Source organism: Chiloscyllium punctatum, chromosome 15, assembly GCF_047496795.1.
Source record: "Chiloscyllium punctatum isolate Juve2018m chromosome 15, sChiPun1.3, whole genome shotgun sequence".
In the NCBI taxonomy this organism is placed as follows: domain Eukaryota; kingdom Metazoa; phylum Chordata; class Chondrichthyes; order Orectolobiformes; family Hemiscylliidae; genus Chiloscyllium; species Chiloscyllium punctatum.
Genome location: NC_092753.1, coordinates 38,126,156 through 38,149,693, shown reverse-complemented (window position 1 = coordinate 38,149,693; position 23,538 = coordinate 38,126,156). Strand labels below are relative to the sequence as shown.

Genomic DNA, 23,538 nt, shown 5'->3' with positions numbered 1-23,538 from the left:
GAAATTGGCAGTTATGATGTTGTGGGGATAACTGAGACGTGGCTTCAAGTGGACAGGGCCTGGGAAATGAACATTCAAGGCTATACATGCTATCTTAAGGACAGACTGACGGGCAGATGGGGTGGGGTGTCCCTGACAGTAAGGAATAATATTTAGTTCTTTGCGGGGATGTAGAGTCGGTATGGATAGAGCTGAGAAATTCTAAGGGTAGAAAGACCCTAATGGAAGTCATCTACAGGCCCCCAAACAGTAGCCTGGATGTAGTGTGTAAGTTGAATAAGGAGCTGAAATTGGCCTGTTGCAAAGATATTACTACAGTTGTTATGGGGGATTTCAACATGCAGGTAGACTGGGAGAATCAGGATGGTACTGGAGCCCAAGAAAAGGAGTTTGTGGAGTGTCTCCGATACGGATTCTTAGAACAGCTTGTCCTGAGCCTACCAGGGAGTAAGCAATTCTGGATCTGGTGTTGTGCAACGAACCGTACTTGATCAGGGACCTCGAAGGAGCCATTAGGAGGGAGTGACCACAATACAATAAGCTTTAATCTGCAGTTTGAAAGGGAGAGGGTAGAATCGGAAGTGACACTATTTCAGTTGAATAAAGAGAACTATGGAGCTGTGAGGGAGGAGCTGGCCAAAGTTCAATGGTGCAATGCCCCAGCAGGGATGGCAGTGGAACAACAATGGCAGGTATTTCTGGATATAACGCAGAAGATGCAGGATCAGTTCATTCCAAAAAGGAAGAAAGATCCTAAGGGGAGGCAGGGGTGGCCGTGGCTGATGAGGGAAGTTAATGACCATATAAAGACAAAAGGAAAAAGTATAACATAGCAAAGATGAGTGGGAAATCGGAGGACTGGGAAGCTTTTAAAGAACAACAGAGGATAACTAAAAAGGAAATACGCAAAGAACAAAATAAGGTACAAAGGTAAACTGGCCAAAAAATATAAAGGAGGATGGTAAAGGCTTTTTTTTAGGTCTGTGAAAAGAAAAGGTTAAGACTAAAATTGGGCCCTTGAAGACAGAAACGGGTGAATTTATTACGGGGAACAAAGAAATGGCAGAAGAGTTGAATTGGTACTTTAGATCTGTCTTCACTGGGGAAGACACGAGCAATCTCCCAGATGTAATAGTGGCTGAAGGACCTGAACTGAAGGGAATTTATATTAGGCAGGAAATGGTGTTGGAGAGACTGTTAGGTCTGAAGGTTGATAAGGCCCCGGGACCTGATGGTCTGCATCCCAGGGTACTAGAAATCGTGGATGCATTGGTGATCATTTTCCAATGTTCTACAGATTCAGAATCAGTTCCTGCAGATTGGAGGATGGCTAATGTTGTCCCACTTTTAAAGAAAGGTGGGAGAGAGAAAACAGAGAATTATAGACCAGTTAGTCTGACCTCAGTGGTGGGAAAAATGCTGGAGTCAATTATAAAGGACGAAATTACAACACATCTGGATAGCAGTAACAGGATAGGTCAGAGTCAGCATGGATTTATGAAGGGGAAAACATGCTTGACGAATCTTCTGGGATTTTGGGAGGATGTAACTCTGAAGATGGACAAGGGAGATCCAGTGAATGTAATATACCTGAACTTTCAGAAAGCCTTTGATAAAGTCCCACATAGGAGGTCAGTGAGCAAAATTAGGGCACATGGTATTAGGTGCAAAATACTGACATGGATTGAAAATTGGTTGGCTGACAGGAAACAAAGAATAGTGATAAACGGCTCCCTTTCGAATGGCAGGCAGTGACCAGTGGTGTGCCGCAGGGATCAATGCTGGGACCGCAGCTTTTTACAATGTACATTAATGATACAGATGAAGGTATTAAAAGTAATATTAGCAAATTTGCTGATGACCCAAAGCTGGGTGGCAGGGTGAAATGTGAGGAGGATGTTCGGAGAATACAGGGTGACCTGGACAGGCTAGATGAGTGGACTGGTGCATGGCAGATGCAGTTTAATGTGGTTAAATGTATGGTTATCCACTTTGGTGGCAAGAACAGGAAGGCAGATTACTACCTAAATGGAGTCAGGTTAGATAAAGGGGCAGTACAAAGAGATCTGGGTGTTCTTGTACACCGATCAATGAAAGCAAGCATGCAGGTACAGCAGGCAGTGAAGAAAGCTAATAGCATGCTGGCCTTCATAACAAGAGGAATTGAGTAGAGAAGCAAAGCGGTCCTTCTGCAGCTGTACAGGGCCCTGGTGAGACCATACCTGGAACATTGTGAGCAGTTTTGGTCTCCAAATTTGAGGAAAGACATTCTGGCTATTGAGGGAGTGCAGCGTAGGTTTACAAGGTCAATTCCCAGAATGGCGGGATTACCTTACGCTGACAGATTGGAGCGACTGGGTTTGTATACGCTTGAGTTTAGAAGGCTGAGAGGGGATTTGATTGAGATGTATAAGATTATTAAAGGATTGGACACTCTGGAGGCAGGAAGTATGTTTCCACTGATGGGTGACTCCCGAACCAGAGGACACAGTTTAAAAATAAGGGGTAGGCCACTTAGAACAGAGTTGAGGAGAAACTTCTTCACCCAGAGAGTTGTGGGTGTATGGAATGCTCTGCCCCAGAAGGCTGTGGAGGGCAAGTCTCTGGATACTTTCAAGAAAGAGTTGGATAGAGCTCTTAAGGATAGTGGAATCAAGGGTTATGGGGATAAGGCAGGAACAGGATACTGATTGAGGATGATCAGCCATAATCATAATGAATGGTGGTTCTGGCTCGAAGGGCAGAATGGCCTACTCCTGCACCTATTGTCTATTGTCTAAAGGGAAGAACCAAGTTCAGAGGATTCTGAATTGGACATTCCTCAAATTAAATTGAACCATGAGGAAGTTGTCAAACCTTGGGATAAATCACTGAGTTATCTTCCAGAGTAAAATTGAAATGACCTGAAAGAGTTATTACTATCACATGGGGAGATAATTGGAAATAAGCTAGGAAGTACTCACCTAGCATGCATGATGTAGATATAGAAGATGCTGTTCCTATTAAGCATCATTCTTATAGGTGTAACCCTCTAAAGGTCGCTCAGGTTCAAAAGGAGATAGAACGCATGCTCAAAGACGACATAATCAAAGTGAATTACAGTGACTGGAACTCACCAATAGTAATGGGGCTAAAACCAAAGGTTATGTGTGGACTATTGCAAAGTCAAAGCAGTTACAAAGACTGATGCATATCCAATTCCACATTTAGAAGACTGTGTTGAGAAGCTGCGAGAAGCAGCTTATAGTTTTAAGTTGGACTTGCTCAGAGGATACTGGTGGGTACCTTTGTCAGAAAGAGCAAAGGCAATTTTGGCTTCCATAATGTCGAATGGACTGTATCAGTTTAAAATCATGTCATTTAGTATGAAAAATGTGCAGCCACATTTCAGAGACGAACCAATAAGGTCATTGCCAGATTACCCAACTGTGTTGTTTATATTGATGACCTGGTTATTTTTAGCCACACATGGAAGGAACAGTTAAAATATTTATCAGAATTGTTTGATCATCTTTGGTAGACAGGCTTGGTGATAAGCCTGGCTACAAGTGAATTTGTCAAAGCCCAAGTCACTATCCTGGGCCATGTTATTGGACACAGACAAATGGCCCAATGGAATGCAAAAACAAAGGTAATTGGGGAGTTTCCCATACCATCGACAAAAAGAGCAGTACTACGGTTCTTGGGATTAAGTGGATTTTATGCTAAAATTTGTACCAAACCTTTGCAGTGTGGTTACTTCACTCACTTAATTGCAAAAGAAAGGCAAGAAGGTTCAGTGGACAGTGAACTGTCAGAGGTAGTTGACAGCCTGAAAGCTGTGTTAACCATTGCCCCGGCGTGAGCCACACCTAATTACGCAAAACCATTTAAGGGAGCTATTGATGCGAGTGGTGTGGGTGTCGGTGCTGTGCTCTTGCAAGAATACGACAAGAAGATAGAAAGGCCTATTGGATATTTCTCCAGGAAGTTGAACATTCATCAGTAGAAATATTCGACGATTGAGAAGGAGACTTTGAGCTTGGTGTTAATATTACAACATTTCAGTGCTTATGTTACCAGTAACATAACTGAGACAATCATATAGTCTGACCTTAACTCATTGAAGTTTGTGAAGAAATTTAAGGACAAAAATGCCAGACTGTTTAGATGGAGCTTTATGTTTCATGTGTTCAATTTGACAATTGTGCATGTAGCAGGATGAGAAAATGTGACTGCTGACACTTGGTTGAGACTCGAATGAGAAATGGAGGCAAAAGTGAGGACTGCAGATGCTGGAGATCAGAGTCTAGATTCGGGTATGCCTCTACTAAAGTTCAGGGTCCCAGAGATCTTCGTAACTTGCCTAGCCATTTAATTCAATTTCAACACACAAACATTGAAATGCTTCAAGTACTGCAGTTCCATTCAAATTGTACCCTTTCTTTGCCTCCTTGTGGTTGTTCTTTCAAAATAAATCACTTCAGATTTAATTCTCAGTGGTCACTTAGAGTCACAGAGATGTATAGCATGGAAACAGACCCTTGGGTCCAACCTGTCCATGCCGACCACATATCCCACCTGCCAGCACCCGGCCCATATCCTTCCAAACCCTTCCTATTCATATACCTATCCAAATGCCTTTTAAATGTTGCAATTGTACCAGCCTCCACCACTTCCTCTGGCAGCTCATTCTATACATGTGCCACCCTCTGTGTGAAAACGTTACCCCTTAGGTCCCTTTTATATCTTTCCCCTCTCACGCTAAAACTATGCCCTCGAGTTCTGGACTCCCCCACCCCAGGGAAAAGACTTTGTCTATTTATCCTATCCATGCCCCTCATAATTTTGTAAACCTCTATAAGGTTACCCCTCAGCCTCCAATGCTCCAGGGAAAACAGCCCCAACCTGTTCAGCCTCTGCCTGGCTCAAATCCTCCTTGTAAATCTTTTCTGAACCCTTTCAAGTTTCACAACATCTTTCCGATAGGAAGGAGACCAGAATTGCATGCAATATTCCAACAGTGGCTTAACCGATGTCCTGTACAGCCGCAACATGACCTCCCAACTCCTGTACTCAATGCTCTGACCAATAAAGGAAAGCATACCAAACGCCTTCTTCACTATCCTATCTATCTGTGACTCCACTTTCAAGGAGCTATGAACCTGCACTCCAAGGTCTCTTTGTTCAGCAACACTCCCTAGGACCTTAGCATTAAGTTGAAAGTCCTGTTAAGATTTGCTTTCCCAAAATGCAGCACCTCGCATTTATCTCATATTAAACTCCATCTGCCACTTCTCAGCCCATTGGCCCATCTGATCAAAATCCTGTTGTAATCTGAAGTAACCTTCTTCGCTGTCCACTATACCTCCAATTTTGGGGTCATCTGCAAACTTACTAACTATAAGACCATAAGACCATAAGACATAGGAGTGGAAGTAAGGCCATTCGGCCCATCGAGTCCACTCCGCCATTCAACCATGGCTGATGGGCATTTCAACTCCACTTACCCGCATTCTCCCCGTAGCCCTTAATTCCTCGAGACAACAAGAATCTATCAATCTCTGCCTTGAAGACATTTAGCGTCCCAGCCTCCACTGCACTCTGCAGCAATGAATTCCACAGGCCCACCACTCTCTGGCTGAAGAAATGTCTCCACATTTCTGTTCTGAATTTACCCCCTCTAATTCTAAGGCTGTGTCCACGGGTCCTAGTCTCCTCACCTAACAGCAACAATTTCCTAGCGTCCACCCTTTCCAAGCCATGTATTATCTTGTACGTCTCTATTAAGTCTCCCCTTAATCTTCTAAACTCCAATGAATACAATCCCAGGATCCTCAGCCGTTCCTCATATGTTAGACCTACCATTCCAGGGATCATCCGTGTGCATCTCCGCTGGACACGTTCCAGTGCCAGTATGTCCTTCCTGAGGTATGGGGACCAAAACTGGACACAGTACTCCAAATGGGGCCTAACCAGAGCTTTATAAAGTCTCAGTAGCACAACGGTGCTTTTATATTCCAACCCTCTTGAGAAAAGTGACAACATTGCATTCGCTTTCTAAATCACGGACTCAACCTGCATGTTGACCTTTAGAGAATCTTCGACTAGCAGTCCCAGATCCCTTTGTACTTTGGCTTTACGAATTTTCTCACTGTTTAGAAAGTAGTCTGTGCTTTTATTCTTTTTGTCAAAGTGCAAGACCTCGCATTTGCTCACGTTGAATTCCATCAATCATTTCCTGGACCACTCTCCCAAACTGTCTAGATCCTTCTGTAGCCTCCCCACTTCCTCAGTACTACCTTCCTGTCCACCTTATTTCGTAAGATCTGCAAACTTCGCTAGAATGCCCCCAGTCCCTTCATCCAGATCATTAATATATAATGCGAACAGCTGTGGCCCCAACACTGAACCCTGCGGGACACCGCTCGTCACCGGCTGCCATTCTGAAAAAGAACCTTTTATCCGAACTCTCTGCCTTCTGTCAGACAGCCAATCCTCAATCCATCCCAGTAGCTCACCTCGAACACCATGGGCCCTCACCTTGCTCAGCAGCCTCCCGTGTGGCACCTTATCAAAGGCCTTTTGGAAGTCTAGATAGACCACATCCACTGGGTTTCCCTGGTCTAACCTACTTGTCACCTCTTCAAAGAATACCAACAGGTTTGTCAGGCATGACCTCCCCTTCCTAAATCCATGTTGACTTGTTCTAATCAGACTCTGCTCTTCTAAGAATTTAGAAACCTCATCCTTAATGATGGATTCTAGAATTTTACCAACAACCGAGGTTAGGCTAATTGGCCTATAATTTTCCATCTTTTGCCTTGATCCTTTCTTGAACAATGGGGTTACAACAGCAATCTTCCAATCATCCCGAACTTTCCCTGACTCCAGTGACTCTTGAAAGATCTCAACCAATGCCTCCGTTATTTCCTCAGACACCTCTCTCAGAATGCTAGGATGTATCCCATCAAGGCCAGAAGATTTATCAATTTTAAGACTTTTTAGCTTTTCTAGCACTATCTCTTTTGTTATGGCAACCATACTCAACTCAGCCCCCTGACTCCCTTTAATTGTTGTGATATTACTCAAGTCTTCCACTGTGAAAACTGACGCAAAGTACTTGTTAAGTTCTCCTGCTATTTCCTTATCTCCCATCACTAGGCTTCCAGCATCAGTTTGAAGTGGCCCAATGTCTACTTTTGCCTGTCGTTTGTTTCTTATGTATTGAAAGAGACTTTTACTATCATTTCTAATATTACTGGCTAGCCTGCCTTCATATTTGATCCTCTCCTTTCTTATTACTCTCTTTGTTATCCTCTGCTTGTTTTTGTAGCCTTCCCAATCTTCTGATTTCCCACTGTTCTTGGCCACTATATAGGATCTCTCTTTTTCTTTAATACATTTCCTGACTTCTTTTGTCAGTCATGGCTGTCCAATCCCTCCCTGGATAATCTTTCTTTTCTTGGGGATGAACCTCTGTACAGCGTCCTCAATTATACCCACAAACTCCTGCCATTTTTGCTCTACTGTCTTCCCCGCGAGCCTCTGCTTCCAGTCTATTTTTGTCAGTTCCTCTCTCATGCCCTCATAATTACCTTTATTTAACTGTAACACCATTACATCCGATTTTGCCTTCTCTCTTTCAAACTCCAGACTGAACTCTACCATATTACGATCGCTGCTTCCTAAGGGGTCCCTTACTTTAAGATCTTTTATAAAGTCTGGTTTATTGCAAAGCACTAGGTCCAGAATAGCCTGCTCCCTTGTGGGCTCCATGACAAGCTGTTCCAAAAAGCCATCCTGTAAGCATTCCATGAATTCCCTTTCTTTCGATTCACTGGCAACATTATTTACCCAGTCCACCTGCATATTGAAGTCTCCCATGATCACCGTGACCTTGCCTTTCTGACATGCCTTCTTTATTTCCCGGTACATGTTGCGTCCCTGGTCCTGACCACTGTTAGGAGGTCTGTACACAACTCCAATTATGGTTTTTTTGCCTTTGTGGTTCCTCAATTCCACCCACACAGACTCCACATCATCTGACGCTATGTCATTCAGTGCCATAGATTTAATTTTATTCTTAACTAACAAGGCAACCCCATCCCCTCTGCCGACCTCCCTGTCTTTTCGATAAGTTGAAAATCCTTGGAGGTTTAACTGCCAGTCCTGACCCCCCTGTAACCAAGTCTCTGTGATGCCTACCACATCATAATCATTCACTATGATCTGTGCCATTAGTTCATCTGCTTTGTTGTGAATGCTACGAGCATTCAGGTGAAGTCCCTTAATGCTAACTTTCCAATCATTAGAGATATTGGAAGTCATATGATGTCCTAAGTTATCCTTGCTTTTTTCTGCATTCTCAGTCTGCCTCAATTTTAAATCTGCCTGGAAACATGCTATCCTGCTGCTTATATTTCCATTTAACGCCATACTCCCTGTCGCTTTCACTTTCCCTTCCTCCCAACTCAGAAGTTTAATGTCCTACTGACCACCCTATTTATCCTCTTCGCTAGAACATTGGTACCTGATCGGTTCAGGTGGAGACCGTCCCAATGGTACAGATCCCCCCTGTTCCAAAAGTGATGCCAATGCCCCATGAAGTGGAATCCCTCTTTACAACATCAATCCCTTAGCCACATGTTTACTTGCCTAATTTTCTTGTCCCTATGCCAAATGGCACGTGGCTCGGCAGTAATCCGGAGATTATGACCCTTGAGGACCTGTGCTTCAATTTCCTGCCTAGTGCTTCGTAATCCCCAAACAGGTCCTCCACCCTAGTCTTGCCTATGTTGTTAGTACCAACATGGACCACAACAACTGGATCCTCCCCCTCCCGCTCCAATATCCTTTCAAGCCAGTCGGAGATGTCCTGCACCCTAGCACCAGGCAGGCAACACACCATGCGAGACTCCTGATTGGCTTGCAAAGGATACTATCTGTCACCCTAATTATAAAATCCCCTATAACCACTACTTGTCTATTAACTCCCCCCTCTTGAATGGCCTTCTGCACCATGGTGCCTTGGTCAGTTGACTCATCCTGTCCAGAGCCCTTTTCCTCATCCGAAGAGGGAGCAAGAATCTCGTACCTATTGGACAAGGTCAAGGGCTGAGGCTCCTCCACTCCTGAACTGTACCTCTTAAGCTCGCATCCAAATCATTCATGTAAATGACAAAAAGTAGAGGGCCCAGCACTGATCCTTGTGACACTCCACTGATCACAGGCCTCCAGTCTGAAAAGATTCCTTCCACCACCACCCTCTGTCTTCTACCTTTGAGCCAGTTCTGTATCCAAATGGCTAGTTCTCCCTGTATTCAATGAGATCTAACCTTGCTAATCAGTCTCCCATGGGGACCCTTGTCGAATGCCTTACTGAAGTCCATATAGATCACATCTACAGCTCTGCCCTCATCAATCCTCTTTGTTACTTCCTCAAAAAACACAATCAAGTTTGTGAGACATGATTTCCCACGCACAAAGCCATGTTGACTATCCCTAATCAGTCCTTGCCTTTCCAAATACATGTACATCCTGTCCTTCAGGATTCCCTCCAACAACTTGCCCACTACTGACGTCAGGCTCACTGGTCTATAGTTCCCTGGCTTGTCCTTACCACCCATCTTAAGCCTACCACATTAGTCAACCTCCAGTCTTCTGGCATCTTACCTGTGACTATCAATGATACAAATATCTTAGCAAGAGGCCCAACAATCACTTCTCTAGTTTCCCACAAAGTTCTAGGGTACACCTGATTAGGTCCTGGGGATTTATCCATCTATATGTGTTCAAGACATCCAGCACTTCCTCCTCTGTAATATGGACATTTTGCAAGGTGTCACCATCTACTTCCCTACATTCTGTATCTTCCATATCCTTTTCCACAGTAAATATTGATGCAAAGTACTCGTTTAGTATATCCCCCATCTTCTGCGGCTCCACACAAAGGCTGCCTTACTGATCTTTGATGGGCCCTATTGTCTCCCTGGTCACCCTTTTGTCCTTAATGTATTTGTAAAAACTCTTTGGATTCTTAATTCTATTTGCCAAAGCTATCTCATGTCCCCTTTTTGCCCTCTTGATTTCCCTCTTAAGTATACTCGTACTTCCTTTATACTCTTCTAAGGATTCACTTGATCTATCCTTCATATGTTCCTCCTCTTTCTTAACCAAACCTTCAATTTCTTTAGTCATCCAGCATTCCCTCTACCTATCAGCCTTTCCTTTCACCTTAACAGGAATATACTTTCTCTGGATTCTCGTTATCTCATTTCTGAAGGCTTCCCATTTTCCGGCCGTCCCTTTATCTGTGAACATCTGCCCCAAACCATCAAATTGCCCTTTCTCCAATTTAGAATTTCAACTTTTCGATCTGGTCTATCCTTCTCCATCATTATTTTAAATCTAATAGAATTATGGTCGCTGGCCTCAAAGTGCTTCCCCTTAGCACCTTCTCTAGTAGGTACATCCACATACTGAAACAGAAAATTTTCTTGTACACACTTAACAAATTCATCTCCATCTAAACACGGTGGCACAGTGGTTAGCACTGCTGCCTCACAGCGCCAGAGACCCAGGTTCAATTCTCGCCTCAGGCGACTGACTGGGTGGAGTTTGCACATTCTCCCCGTGTCTGCATGGGTGTGCTCCGGTTTCCTCCCACAGTCCAAAAATGTGCAGGTCAGGTGAATTGGCCATGCTAAATTGCCAGTAGTGTTAGGTGAAGGGGTAAATGTAGAGGTATGGGTGGGTTGTGGGTCGGTGTGGACTTGTTGGGCCGAAGGGCCTGTTTCCACACTGTAAGTAATCTAATCTAAACCTTTAACACTATGGCAGTCCCAGTCTATGTGTGGAAAGTTAAATCCCCTGCCACAACCACCCTATTATTACAGATAGCTGAGATCTCCTTACAAGTTTGTTTCTCAATTTCCCTCTGACTATTAAGGGGTCTAGAATACAATCCCAGTCAGGTGATCATCCCTTTCTTATTTCTCAGTTCCACACAAATAACTTGCCTGGATGCATTTCTGGGAATATCCTCCCTCAGCACAGCTGTAATGCAATCCCTTGTCAAAAATGCCACTCCCCCTCCTCTCTTGCCTCCCTTTCTATCCTCCCTGTAGCATTTGTATCCTGGAACATTAAGCTGCCAGCCCTGCCCATCCCTGAGCCACGTTTCTATAATTGCTGTGAATCCCAGCCCCATGTTCCTAACCATGCCCTGAGTTCATCTGCCCTCCCTGTTCGGCCCCTTGCATCGAAATAAATGCAGTTTAATTTATTAGGCCTACCTTGTCCCCGCCTGCCCTGACTGTTTGACTCACTTCTGTTCTCAACTGTACCAGTCTCAGATTGATCTCTTTCCTCACTATCTCCCTGGGTCCCACCCCCACCCCTCCACTCCACCCCCCCCCACCCACCCCTCCACACCCCCCCCCCCCCCTTACTAGTTTAAATCCTCCAGAGCAGCTCTTGCAAATTTCCCTGCCAGTATATTAGTCCCCTTCCAATTTAGGTGCAATCCATCCTTCTTGTACAGGTCACTGCTATCCCAAAAGAGATTCCAATGATCCAAAAATGTGAATCCTTCTCCCATATTCCAGCTCCTCAGCCATGCATTCATCTGCTCTATCCTCCTATTCCTGCCCTCACTAGCTCGTAGCACTGGGAATAATCCAGATATTACTACTCTTGAGGACTTCCTTTTTAAATTCCTGCTTAACTCTCTCTTCAGAATCTCAATCTTTTCCCTTCCTATATCATTGGTTGCAATGTGGACAATGACCCCTTGCTGGCTCTCCTCCCCTTTGAGAACATTGTTCATCTATTTCACAATCATTTACATGACCTCCAAAAGTCTATTGCTTTACACCCCATAGTTAACAGTAATTAAAAATATTATATGATCTGCAAGGTTTGGAGTCTTGTTTTTTGCGCACAAGTATTGATCACTAATGTCGATCCAAGAAAAGCAGTGATTCTACTGCTGACCCCTGGGGAGCTTCACTATGTAACTTCTTCCAGTTCAAATAAGACTGTGCTTTACCACTGCTCTGTCACTGATGTCAATGGTCCTTTCATTGTACAATTTTTAACTTTCCTGAAATGCTTATAATGCAGCATTTTATCAAATACGGTTTGAAAATTACATCAACTTCAGGTTGCAATGTTTAAATGCACTTGTGTGATGTGGGTGTCACTGCTTGGACCAGCATTTATTGTCCATCCTTATTTGCCTTTGAGGTGGTGGTGAGCTGCCTTCTTAAACTCCTTATTCCATCTGCTGCAGGTAGAACTACAGTGCCATTAGCAAAGGAGTGTCAAAAGTTTGACACTGTGACAGTAAAGGAACAATATATATTTCTAAGCCAGGATGGTGAGTGGTTTGGAGGTGATAGTGTTCCCATATATCTGCTACCCTTCCCTTTCTCGATGGACATGGTTGTGGTTTTGGAAAGTGCTCTTTAAGAAGCCTGGGAAAATTTCTACAGTGCATCTTTGTCAATGTTGCACACTGTTGTTTCTGAGCATCAGTAGTGGAGGCAGTCGACATTTGTGGGTATGTGGCCAATCAAGCTGCTGCAGTGTTCAGTATGGTGTCAAATGTCTTGTGTTGTTGGAGTTGCACCAATCCAGGTAAGTGGGGAGGATTCTATCATAATCCTGACTTTTGCCTTGCAGCCAGCTTCAGAGAGTCAGGAGGTGAGTTACTTACTGCAGTATTTCTAGATTCTGAACTGCCCTTGTAGCTACCTGTATATATGTGACTAGTCCAGTTCAGTTTCTGGTCAATAGGAATCCCCAGAATATTGATGGAGAGGGATTTAGTGATAACAATTCCATTACATGTCAGGGAGTGGTGGTTAGATTCTCTCTTGCTGGAGATGGTCATCACCTGGTCATTTGTGTGGCACAAATATTACTTGCTACCTGTCAGCCCAAACCTGGATATTGTCTAGGTTTTCTACATTTAGACATGGACTGCTTCAATGTCTGAGAAGTCACGAGTGGTATCTATGGCTATATCAGACAGGTGCTTGACTAATCTGTGAGACAGCTCTTCTAATCTTGGCACTGGCTTCCACATATTCAGAAGGAAGATTTTGCAGAAGCAACAGGGCTGTTTTTCCCATTGTTGCTTTGGTGCTTAGATTGATGTCAGGTGATCCAACTGATGTCACAACTGAGTGGCTTGATAGGCCATTTCAGAGGGCAGTTAAGAGTCAAGCACATTGCTGTGGGTCTGGAGTCACATATCAGCCACACCAGGTAAGGAAGGCACTTTCATTCCTGAAAGGAGTTTTGCATATATCCCCCTTTTATTGAGTGAATCAATATGGAAAAATGTTTTCTTTGAAAACAATTTAACTTAAAGCAAAATCTAATTAAAATTCAACAGGTCAACAACAATAAAAATTTGAATGCAACAAGAATGAACCAGCGTTTTGTTATACTAGTGGCTGGTGGAATGTTTTGGCTGGAATACAGAATCCCACTGGCATATCATCAAATAGACAATCACCATGAATCTCTTTGGCTCCTCAACTGTGAAAATTGGAGTGGAAAATTAGCTGTAATGCGACTATCCACCAATTTTTCACTGAACTTATAGCAATCGGGAACACCCTTGAAACTCTCAATGAATAAACTGTCAGAGTTTCCGATATATTGCAGAGATTAAACTTCATCATTTGTACTTGAAATTATAACCTGGATAGAGAAAATATTAAGTATTGAATATCAAGAACCAGCCAACAATAAAATATGTAAAGAAAGTTTTGAGATTGCCTTCTATTTCTCTCATCCACTTGTCTGCAGATCTCCTGCCAACGCCTGTGCAGGCTGCTGAGCTTCTCCTGAAGGATGGCACCGTCGGATGCTGATGACTGTCCAGCAATCTCCTCCCCAGTCACATTCAGAGACGTGACAACATTTTGCCGGCTTCCAATTCCATTCTGTAATTCCTGTAAAACAGCAGTACAAAGAATTAATCTCCTTGCTAAATCATCATGGATACACAATGAAAAAACTTTCACCTTCAAGATCAACAGTAGTATTATTCACTGCTTTTCAGAAATAGATGCAGAATGGACCATTAATAAGCAGAAAGCACTTTTTAAAGGTATTGGAACAATAGGTTCAATTGAGCGGCACGGTGGCTCAGTGGATAGCACTACTGCCTCGCAGCACCAGCAACCGGGGTTTGAATCCCACCTCGGACAACTGTCTGTGTGGAGTTTGCATATTCTCCCTGTGTCTGCGTGGGTTTCCTCCGGGTGCTCCGGTTTCCACCCACAATCCAAAGATGTGCAGGTTAGGTAACTTGGCCATGCTAAATTGCCCGTAGTGTGAGGTGCATTAGTCATGGATAAATATCGGGTGGGTTACTCTTCAGAGGGTTAGTGTGGATTTGTTGGGCTGAAGGGCCTGCTTCCATACTGTGGGGAATCTCAAAAAATGTATGTAGTTCATGTACAAAGCTAAAATTGTTCCTCTCCTGCACTCTGCATAATTACCATCACTTTACAAAAATACAAAATGCACCCTGTAGAAAAGGCAGTGCAAAAATTGAGGTTCATTCACCAATCTTTAACACTAACATAAAAATTACCATCATTGCGGTGCAGTTGTGGGAGAAAGGTGATGGAGAAATATACTGTAAGACGACATCTATTTTATTTGAAATACCATTTGGAAATGGGAAGTGTAGACTGCTGTTTTGTAGAGAATGAACTGGTGTTTACTGATAGCCTGCAACAAAAATGGAACCGTTTGGTGTCACTCATTGGTTCCATAAGAGCACATAAGTTTTGGAGAAGCTATATTAGAAAATATTGAAAGCCCAGAGGGCAATAAGTATTTTGGGGATGAAAAATAAGTCTGCTCAGCAGCAGCTTTTATATTGTTTTAACTAACAGTTTTGTTACAGACTGAGAAGATAGCAGTTGGCACTCTGGCCTCAAAACGTCTGCAAACAAGCCAATTCTCTTCCCCTCCCTCTGAGTAGGAGAAAACCAGCACAAACACCCTGAAAGAAAGAACTTCGAATTAAGCAAAGGACCTAGGTCCAAATGACTGGCTACTGAATCAAGCATTTCCACAGTGGTTGACGTGACATCGTCAGCATAAATCAAAAAGGAACTGTTGGAAAATCACCTCATTCCCCAAACTTTGTTCCTTTTTACACTATGTTTCTATCCACAAAACTGCTCATCTTGTCTGTTTTGTCCTTCCTATTTGTGACCAAATATGAGTGTGTGCTGAGATAGAAAGGATACAGTTTGTTGTCATGTCAGTAATTAATAAGCCAATTTTTCACTTGTTAAGGGATAAATTTGCTATAAGTTTTTTTTCTTATTTGATGATGAAACCTGCTGAAAGTTTATCTTAGATAGAAGCTCAAGTCTTGCAAGTTAACTAATTTTGTGATTAAATTGACCATTTACACATTTGTGATAAATTGTGGATTGGGCGGGGGAGGTTAATTTCCACGGCACTATTCCTATCAGGGTCGTGACAATACTTATATAAAAATATTCAGCATTTTTCTGAAAAGAATAACAGTTATATATGACCTCTGATATTCATTACAGTTTAGAACATAAGTAATAGTGTGTTGGTTAAATAATAATATTTATGACATGTCATTTCTGCTTGCAATAACTAATAACAACAATACACAGATGTGCAAAGATCAAATGATTATCCTTCCATATTTACAAACACAACTACTGCCATGTAACACATAACGGCGTTTAAAGTACATTAACACTGGCTTCACAGACATTCCTGACCATCAGTGCTAAACTCTGCTCCCAGTTGTCAAGAAGCAAAACATATACTGGATTAAAACCTCACCAGGCAACTTTTCGGGGAAGAGCGAACATGGCTATCATGAGTTTAGATTAGTAACAGAAAAGAGCAGGGGACTATCTAACGTAGACATAAATTGGAAGAGGTCAATTTCAATTAGATTAAGCGGGGGTGGGGGGTGCGCAATTTCAATAGGATGAGGAGGAATCTAAATCAAGTCAAATAGAGCCAAAGACTGGCAGGAAAAACAGTGACAGAACAGCAGGCTATCTTTAAGGAGGAAGGTTTTCAGATGCAGGCTACATCCATTCCAGCAAAGGTGGAAGGTAGGCTTCTTAGATAATAAGGGACATAGGGAAATAAAAAGGAATGCATGAATGATGTCAGGTGAATTCTTCAAGTGAGAAGTGGGTCAAGTACAATACTGTACATTGAACAAGGAGAGTGAAGGGGATAATACGACTGGCAAAGAGAGTAGATGAGAAGAGAATAACAGTGATCATGAAAGGGGATTCATAAATCGTCCACCAGCAGTTTCAAGTGGGCATTGAGAGGCAGGGTGAATGCTTTCAAGGACAGAGAAGGTGAAACATGCTGACAAGGCACAGGGAAAAATAATTAGCACATCATATTAGTGTCTATTAAGAACAGGTAAGCTGAACATTATCAGTTGAATGGGAAATGGCAGCGACACAGATACAGATGTTAAATGTTTCTTTTATGATCATTGTGCATACTCTTGGTTTCACTCCTCACCATCCTGAAACCTAACCCAGTGTTGTAGCAGCTACACACTACACAAAGAAAGCCTCTTTCTCCCAGTGTGTCTGATCCATTCTAGGACATGTCTCTATTGCTGCAGACCAAAATGAGTAAGCCCAGGTTACAGTATGGTCATGACTTCAAGGTGAAAACGTTGGTTCATCTTAGTTCCAATGATATAACAGTCCTTGGCCATTGAAATACACATTCCCAATGAGTAACCTAATTTGGGCAAGAAAAAGATTCGATCTTGCACATATATGGAACAGAACTTCATAATAAAAAGCTAGAACCTAAATAAATCAACATTACTGGACCAGTAGGGTATATTATACTAGAAATGGCTGAAGTGAATCGGAAGTATTTGCAAAGACTCAATTTTTGGAGCATGTATTAGAGCCTGCTTCAATCCTGTGAATGTTAACTGCAAGTTTATGTTGTGCCACACTTGTTTTGCTGCTTTACATTCATCCTCAAGCGGTAAATAAAAATTTAAACCCAGATTAAGACAATTGCCTCAATGTGACAACCAAATAGTGAACTTTCAAGTTCAGCTGTGCTTTTCCTGACATTAAAAAATAGATGAAAATTACTGATGAGCGAAGCAAATCCAGTTACATTTTAGGTCAACCAGTCTTAAAGAAAATGGAAGGAGGGCTGGAACAAGTTACGTGTTGATTTTTCTTTTGTCAGGATAATATCCATGGGATGAAAACAACACAAGTAGGCAGGTCAGACACATAATCAGAGAATAGCATCATAAAATATTGCCAAAGAGCATCCTCACTGATTTAAAGTTTTCTGCCTGTCAAACTGCATTTACACTTCTCTTAATTACCTCATTCATTCATATTTTTCATGACAAAGTTTAAAAACCTGACAGTTATTAAATAATCTCATTGTCATTATTGCCATTTGCTGAAGTAACGTACAACATTCAGTTTTGAGAAATATCCTTTCAACTCAGGACTTGACTGTTAAGAGGCCGATTTTACTCTCAAAGAGTATAAGTATCTCCTGGGTATGGCACATAGTTGAAACACGTGAAGGGAGGTTTTGATGCACAGAAATCAGCCTCTAACATAGCCACCTTTTGAATGTATCAGTTATGGTTCAGCTGGTAGCTCTCATGCTTTGGAGTTTGCTCAAGTGTCCAGGATTTGAGCAAAACACAAAGGCAGTCATTTCAGTGCAGCACAATGGGAGTATTGCACCAACTAAGGTACCATCATTTGGATGAAATGATAAAATTAAGTTCCAATTGTACTTTCAGATGAATAAGCTACTTTGAAGAGGAGCAGGGAATATATCCCCAGAATCTTGGGGATATTTAAGCCTCAATCATCACCACAAATGTCACATTGCTGTTTTTTATTACATTGTAACAATCATGGCCATAAAAGGAGTGATGTGAATTAAAGCATCTTTTTTAGAAGTGTTGAAAAGTGAGGCATGCTGTCAAAGTCTTTTGTCTTCCACTAATCAGGACAAACTCAGGAATGCCAAATTTCAAATGATCACAATAATTTATAATGTAGGAAAGAAGGGGCAGCTCAATGGTTGACAATTTCTCCTCTTGCAGCTAAACAGGACTATATGTGATTGAAATTTAAAGCTTGTATGATCTGTTCAGCCCAATTGTCTGTTGTGTGATTTGTTCAGGCAAACTCATCAGCAAAAGCAATGAGGAAAAAAAAAATCCATCTGGCATACCACATACACCCTAGCTTGATCTATGATAAACGCTGACTCCATTTTTTTATATATGGAACTAAACATTAGTTGAGAAAAATAATTATCAGAATCCTATTATGTAACACTGCCATATTGCCTAATTTATTGAGACTTTATTCCTTTAGATTGAAAGCTCATGATAATCGTATGACTTTAAAAACCTTGTTACAAACATGACATTCATCTGAGTACATTGACATACCAATCTACTGAGACAAAAATTATGACTGTGAAAAGTTATAGGCTGTACCTTTATGAAAACATTCATGATCTAATCCAGAAAAAAGACTGAAAGGTTCATCCTCCCATAACTCAGCTCAAACTCTGAAGGGATCAGGGAAATTGTTCTTTGTATGAGCACAAATAATCCCTGAATATGTTGAAGTGATTTAACAGAGTGAGGAAACAATTCAAATTCATAACAGCAGATTTTCCCAATGTAAGCCAAATAGAATATCCAAAATTACCAATGCAATAAAGGTGGATACTGCAAAAGCTGTGGGCCTGATAACAACCAGCCACTAGTGTTGAAAAATTGATCGCTATAGTGCTCCTATTCAAGTTGTTCTAGTACAGCCATAAAAGTAAGATACAGCCAACAATGTGTACAGTTGCCCTAAAATGCCCTGTTCACAAAAAAAATGACACAAATACAACTGGTCAATGCCCACCAGTTTACTCACGATCATCAGAAAAGGAAGGGATTGCAACAGTGTTATCAAGCTGCACTTAGACAGCGATAAGGTGTTTGCTGAAGATTAGTTTGTCTGCTGGGCTACTCGGTTGCACCTTATTGCAGCCTTGAACAAGCGAGCTGAAAGGTAGAGGTGAGATGCATGTAACTGCATATATCAAGACAACGTTTGACTCATGGTGGCATCAAGGAACCCGAGCAAAACTGTAGTAAAGGAACCATGGGGAAGATTCTGCCCTGGTTGGAAATATACCTCGTACAAAGAAGGATGAATGCTGTTGTCAACAGTTAATCTTCTGTACCCCAGGCTTTCATGACAGGAATTTGCCAGTGTAAAGGCCCAACCAGCTTCAGCTGCTTCACCAAGGAGCTTTGTAACATGATCAGGTCAGAAGCAAGGATTTTTGCTCATAATTACGTAATTTGCAGTACCAATAGCGACTCCTCAGATACTAACATAATGTGTCCATATGTAGAAAGGCCTGGACAACATTCAGGCTTGGACTGTTAAGTAGCAAGTAACATTTTCATCTCACAATTGTGACATTGAATCATTTCCAATAAAGAATCCAACCATTTTCCTTTAAGACATAATGGCATTATCATTGGTGAATCTCAACCATCATCAACATTCTGGGAGGTTGACATCGACCAGAAACTGAACTGAACCAGCCATACAAATACCCTCAATATTGGAGCAGGTCAGAAACTGGCAAGTAACTCACCAAAATTCCGTTCACTATCTGCAAGTTTCTAGTGAACAGAATTGGGGAATACCCTCCACTGGCCTAGACAAATGCAACTCCAACAACACTCAAGAAATTCAACACAATCCAGCTCAAGGAATGTGCTTGACCGGCATCCCATACACCACCTTGAGCATCACTCCCTACACACTGACACATGATCGAAGCATCTGCAAGATACAAAGCCTCCTTCAAAAGCATTTTCCAAACTCATGACTCATGAAAAGGGTAGGAGATGGATGCAAACACCACCACATGCAAATTCCCTTCCAAGCCAATATCATTCTGACTTGGAACTAAATCACGATTCCTCCATTATCACTGAATCAAAATCTTGGAACACTCTTCTTAACAAAACCGTAGCTCGACATGAATGACAGAAGTTCAGGAAGGCAGCTCATCACTACCTAATGGCAATTAGTATGAATAAGAAAGATTGGCCTAGCCAGTAACACCATGTCCTGTGAAAGAATAAATGAATGGACAAAAATTTGACAGGAGAATAATATGGGAAAATATGAACTTGTTCCCTTTGGCATGAAGAATAAGAAAGCTGAAAATTATTTAAAATAGAGAGAGATTGCAGAACTCAGAGGTACAAATTGATGAATTTGGGTGTCATTGTACAGGTATCACAAAATATTAGCAAGCACAGGCAGAAAGCGATTAGGAATGTTATTGCTTATGGCAAAGGGCATGGGATGTAAAAGTCAGGTTGTAAAAGGAAGAACAATTATACCAAATATTGGTGAAGCCATTATGGAATATCAGAAACCATTTTTGTCTACTTATCTAAGGTAGATGCAAATGCTTTAGAAACAGTTCAGGGAAGTTTTACTTGATTTACACCTGGGATGGGAGTGTTATCTAATGAGGAAAATTTGGACAGACTAGGCAGTATCCATTGAAGTTTGGAAGAATTGCAGATGATCTTATTGTAAAATAAAAGATTCTGAGAGGACCAGACAGGATGGATTTTGAAAGGAAGTTTCCCGTGGTGGTTTAGACCATAACTAGGAGAAACAGTTTAAAAATAAGAGGTCTCCCCTAAGGATGGAGATGATCAAACAATACTTTCTCTCAGAAGGTCATGAGTCTTTGGAACCATCATTCCTAGAGAGAGAAGTGGATGTGGAGTCACTGAGTACTTCTCATAGAATTCTATCAATGCGGAAAAAAGCCATTTGGCAGGGCAGCACGGTGGCACAGTGGTTAGCACTGCTGCCTCACAGCGCCAGAGACCCGGGTTCAATTCCCACCTCGGGAACTGTCTGTGTGGAGTTTGCACATTCTCCCCGTGTCTGTGTGGGTTTCCTCAGGGTGCTCTGGTTTCCTCCCACAGTCCAAAAAAAATGTGCAGGTTAGGTGCTAAACTGCCAGTAGTGTTAGGTGAAGGGGTAAATGTAGGGGAATGGGTCTGGGTGGGTGCGCTTCGGCGGGTCGGTGTGGACTTGTTGGGTCGAAGGGCCTGTTCCCACACTGTCAGTAATCTAATCAAGACTGTGACAACCTTCTGAAGACCCAGCACTCATTACTCCACATTTACCATGGCTAATCCACCAAGCCTGCACATCCTGGACACTATGGGTCAATTTTGGCATGGTCAATCCACCTAACCTGCACAACATTTAAGGCAAAGGTAGATCAATATTTGACTAACAAGGGACTGAAACTTTATCAGGGGTAGACTACAATGTGAATTTGAGGTCACAGTTAGATCAGCCAATCTAATTGACTGGAGGAGCCGCCCCAAGAGGCCAAATGTCATATTCTGGTCCTAATTCATCTGTTTCTGTATTTGTATGTAAATAATAATGAAAGTACTAACAGAAATGAACACAGTCAGAAGTAGTCAGATCGTGGAATTAAAATAAATTGCACACGTTTTTAAAAAGTTTTATAGAAATTAATCAATTTGCAACAAATGCTTCCAGTACAATCTTTATATTAATCTGAAATGGTACGGCATTGCCCATGTTGGGCAAAGGGATGGTCTAAAACTGAAACACTCATCCAAATAGCCAGTCAAATTAATATGAACTTGTTACAAACAAACTTATACTAATATTGCTTTATTTGAGATTACTAGATGATTATTTAGATGACAGAGTACTCAACAGTTGAGAGAACTTGGAAAATCACATTTTTTGGGAATTCATTTACATTCTGTAAATTCTGAAGAGACAATCAGAAACTGAATTTATCTTGCTTTGATCACAATGAACATGACATGAGATGTGATCAAAAAGATTTCCAGCTGGGGTAAGGAATGCATTACCTAACTGGAAGGAGATAAGTTGGAGCAAGTATTGGAGAACTACACCTCATTCAGATACTGTTGAATAGATTCCTTGTGGAAGCAGTTGATATAGTTGCAATTGATATGTCCAAAAGAAGCTGGATAATCTTTAGTTAGATTGAGATTGAGGAGTGATGTGTATATACAGCGTAACCTCCGATGTCCCAAAGTCCTACTTCAAAACAGGAATATGACAAATATAAAGATTTTTTTCTAATAATTTTGATGAAGGGATAAGTGTTGACCACAACACCAGAAGAATTATTCTGCCCTTCTCTGAATAGTGCCATAGGACCTTCGATCTGAATCACTGAAGAGGGCAAGTAGTCGTGCTTTCAATTACCATCACATTCAAAGGGCAGTACCATTAGCGAAGCAACATCTCTTTGGTGCTATGTTGGAGTGTCAGCTCAGCTCCAAATTGGAAACGTGATTTAAGCTTACAGCCTTTAGATTAAGCAGCAACGACTCAAAGTGACATTTAACAAAGTTTCATACAATTCATCACAGAGTGCAAGAACCAATAATGCAGGACTTTTGCTGGAAAATTAAATGAATTCAGTGGAGTTCACAGCAAGTTCATTCAATAAGTGGCATACTTTTATTAGTGGTTTCCAACACAAGATTATTTTCCAGTTGTAAGCAGGACAATGAATTGGATCAACTGTATTCCTTGTAAGTCCTATAATCTTTTGCATCAGTGGCCACTGAAGATACCATTAAAGATGTCTGCAAATTTGATACAGGCTCTTTAGTAATGATTTCCAGGAGGTTTCCTTTCTTCTTTCCAAGATTCTAAACAGGTTCCTCAATGAACTGAATTTGAAATAAATATCCACACTATGATGAAACAGAACCTTCCCAAGCTGTATCTAAGCACAGCAAGTTATGGAATGAAGTTTCCTAAAGAAGGGCTCATGCCCAAAACGTCAATTCTCCTGCTCCTTGGATGCTGCCTGACCTGCTGCGCTTTTCCAGCAACACATTTTCAGCTCTGATCTCCAGCATTCCTATGGAATGAAGGGGGTGATTAGAAGGATAGCTTCATTCCACACTTCCATCCATTATAAACACAAAAGGATGTTTTATATGTGTGAGGAATGGTGAAAAATAATAACGGTTTTGATTACATGATCAACCAAAGGTAATTTCCGAGCTGCCCTTTACTGAAATAGTGTTTTGTGCATTACACTCATTGAATAAATTCAGAAAATGAAATGCAAATCTTGACTTCTGTAACCCCAATACTTTTCATTACCAATCCACAATTTACTTTGGTGGTGTAATTTTTCTCACATGCACAGAATAGATAAATGTTTGACATAACTTTTGTTTTGGTGAAACACCAACTCTTTCATGTTACAGTTTTTGAAATCTTCCACCTCTTCCTTCACTCCCATTTTGTCTGTCACATTTCCTCCTTAATTCTGAAGTTCTCTTTGAGGAATGTCAATACATTCAAGAAACAGTTTGTCACATGTCATGGGCCATCCACAGGGAAAGAG

General features: G+C 41.7%; 1 protein-coding gene across 16 annotated transcripts in view; it reads right to left on the bottom strand.

The window, feature by feature from the left end:
- dmd (dystrophin) overlaps positions 1 to 23,538 on the bottom strand; it is a 1,983,813-nt gene that overhangs the window by 593,610 nt on the left and 1,366,665 nt on the right. For all 16 annotated transcript variants that reach the window (XM_072585000.1, XM_072584994.1, XM_072584999.1 and 13 more), the window contains one exon: positions 13,774 to 13,949. In XM_072585000.1, the coding sequence (XP_072441101.1) occupies positions 13,774 to 13,949 (176 nt within the window). The remainder of the gene's footprint in view (positions 1 to 13,773; positions 13,950 to 23,538) is intronic.